At 48.9% G+C, this 1386-nt stretch overlaps 1 protein-coding gene across 1 annotated transcript; it reads left to right on the forward strand.

The window, feature by feature from the left end:
- The first annotated feature begins 744 nt into the window (after positions 1–744).
- On the forward strand, positions 745–1185 carry LOC121794492 (60S ribosomal protein L27a-3-like). Its single transcript, XM_042192672.1, has one exon. It carries the CDS (start codon positions 745–747, stop codon positions 1183–1185), a length of 441 nt encoding a protein of 146 aa, XP_042048606.1.
- Positions 1186–1386: the final 201 nt, after the last annotated feature.

Genomic DNA, 1386 nt, shown 5'->3' on the forward strand with positions numbered 1-1386 from the left:
GAAGACAACACTCTCTTTGCGAGTCAGTATCACTTCTTCCGGTGCCTTATCCTGTGACCGGCCATGGCTACCTTCTCTTCCTTGTCTTTCCGCGCTTCCCACCGCCATGTCAAGCTCATCTATAAGGTTTTTCTTGAGGCCGCTTGTACGGATCTCCTCCCCGGCGTCGTCCTCGGCAAAAGCTTTCTTGACTTCCGGTTTTGTCGACGGGGAGGGGGACGCATTGTACCTTTTCCTCCCGTTACCTTTCGTTGCCGGCCTCGGAGTGGACTTCCTCATTTTCAGCCGGTCTCCTACACTTTGACGGGCCTCCTTTTTGCTCGCCGTCGCACTTGTAATGGTATCGCCGGCGGATTCGAACAAGGCCATCGTTGCATCACTCTCATCGGTAGCCGAATCGTCCATGGTCGACGTCCAGCTCCCCGCGAATGGCTGGGTGGTTCCGGTCGTCTAGTCCGACGGGGAGACCGCCAACGAACGATGGAGCAAGCGTTCTAGAGAGAGAAGTTAGAGAGAAGGGAGAGAATTTTGTTGATTAACTCAATGGTGTCTTCAAATGACATGCTTACAAGGCTATTTATATGCTAGAATGGACTCTTGAAAGTCTCACATCATTAGTACAACTTAAGACACTTAAAAATGACTCATAATAAAAGAAAAGTAACTCCTCAACCTTTGGTGTAACTCTAGGATATCTAAAGTCACTTATTTAACATAAAATGTAACCAATTCTGATCCGCCGCCATGACGACGAGATTCAAGAAGAACCCCAAGAAGCGCGGCCATGTGAGCGTTGGGCACGGTAGAATCGGCAAGCACAGGAAGCATCCCGGTGGTCGTGGAAACGCCGGAGGAATGCATCACCACCGCATCCTCTTTGACAAGTACCATCCTGGCTACTTCGGCAAGGTCGGTATGCGCTACTTCCATCGCCTGCGCAACAAGTTCCACTGCCCCACCGTCAACATCGACCGGCTCTGGTTGCTGGTGCCGCAGGAGCTCAAGGACAAGGCCTCCAAGGACAACGCGCCTCTCATCGACGTCACGCAGTTCGGCTACTTCAAGGTCCTCGGCAAAGGATTACTTCCGGAGGGGAAGCCGGTCGTTCTCAAGGCCAAGCTCGTCTCTAAGAACGCCGAGAAGAAGATTAAGGAAGCTGGCGGCGCCGTCGTGCTCACCGCTTGAATTAGGGTTTTCTTATTTAATTTTGCTTCTACTTCGAATTTTGAATGGATTGCTCGTTTTATACTCTAATTTGATGCTTTCGTCTTTTGAATATTGGATTGCATTTATAAGATCTTGAGATATTCCAGAAAAAAAAAATTTAACATAAAATGTAACTAAAATAGACCCTTCATTTTGGCTGCTCCAACTTGGACAAAAATA

This window comes from Salvia splendens, chromosome 3 (genome assembly GCF_004379255.2).
Source record: "Salvia splendens isolate huo1 chromosome 3, SspV2, whole genome shotgun sequence".
Taxonomy (NCBI): Eukaryota; Viridiplantae; Streptophyta; class Magnoliopsida; order Lamiales; family Lamiaceae; genus Salvia; species Salvia splendens.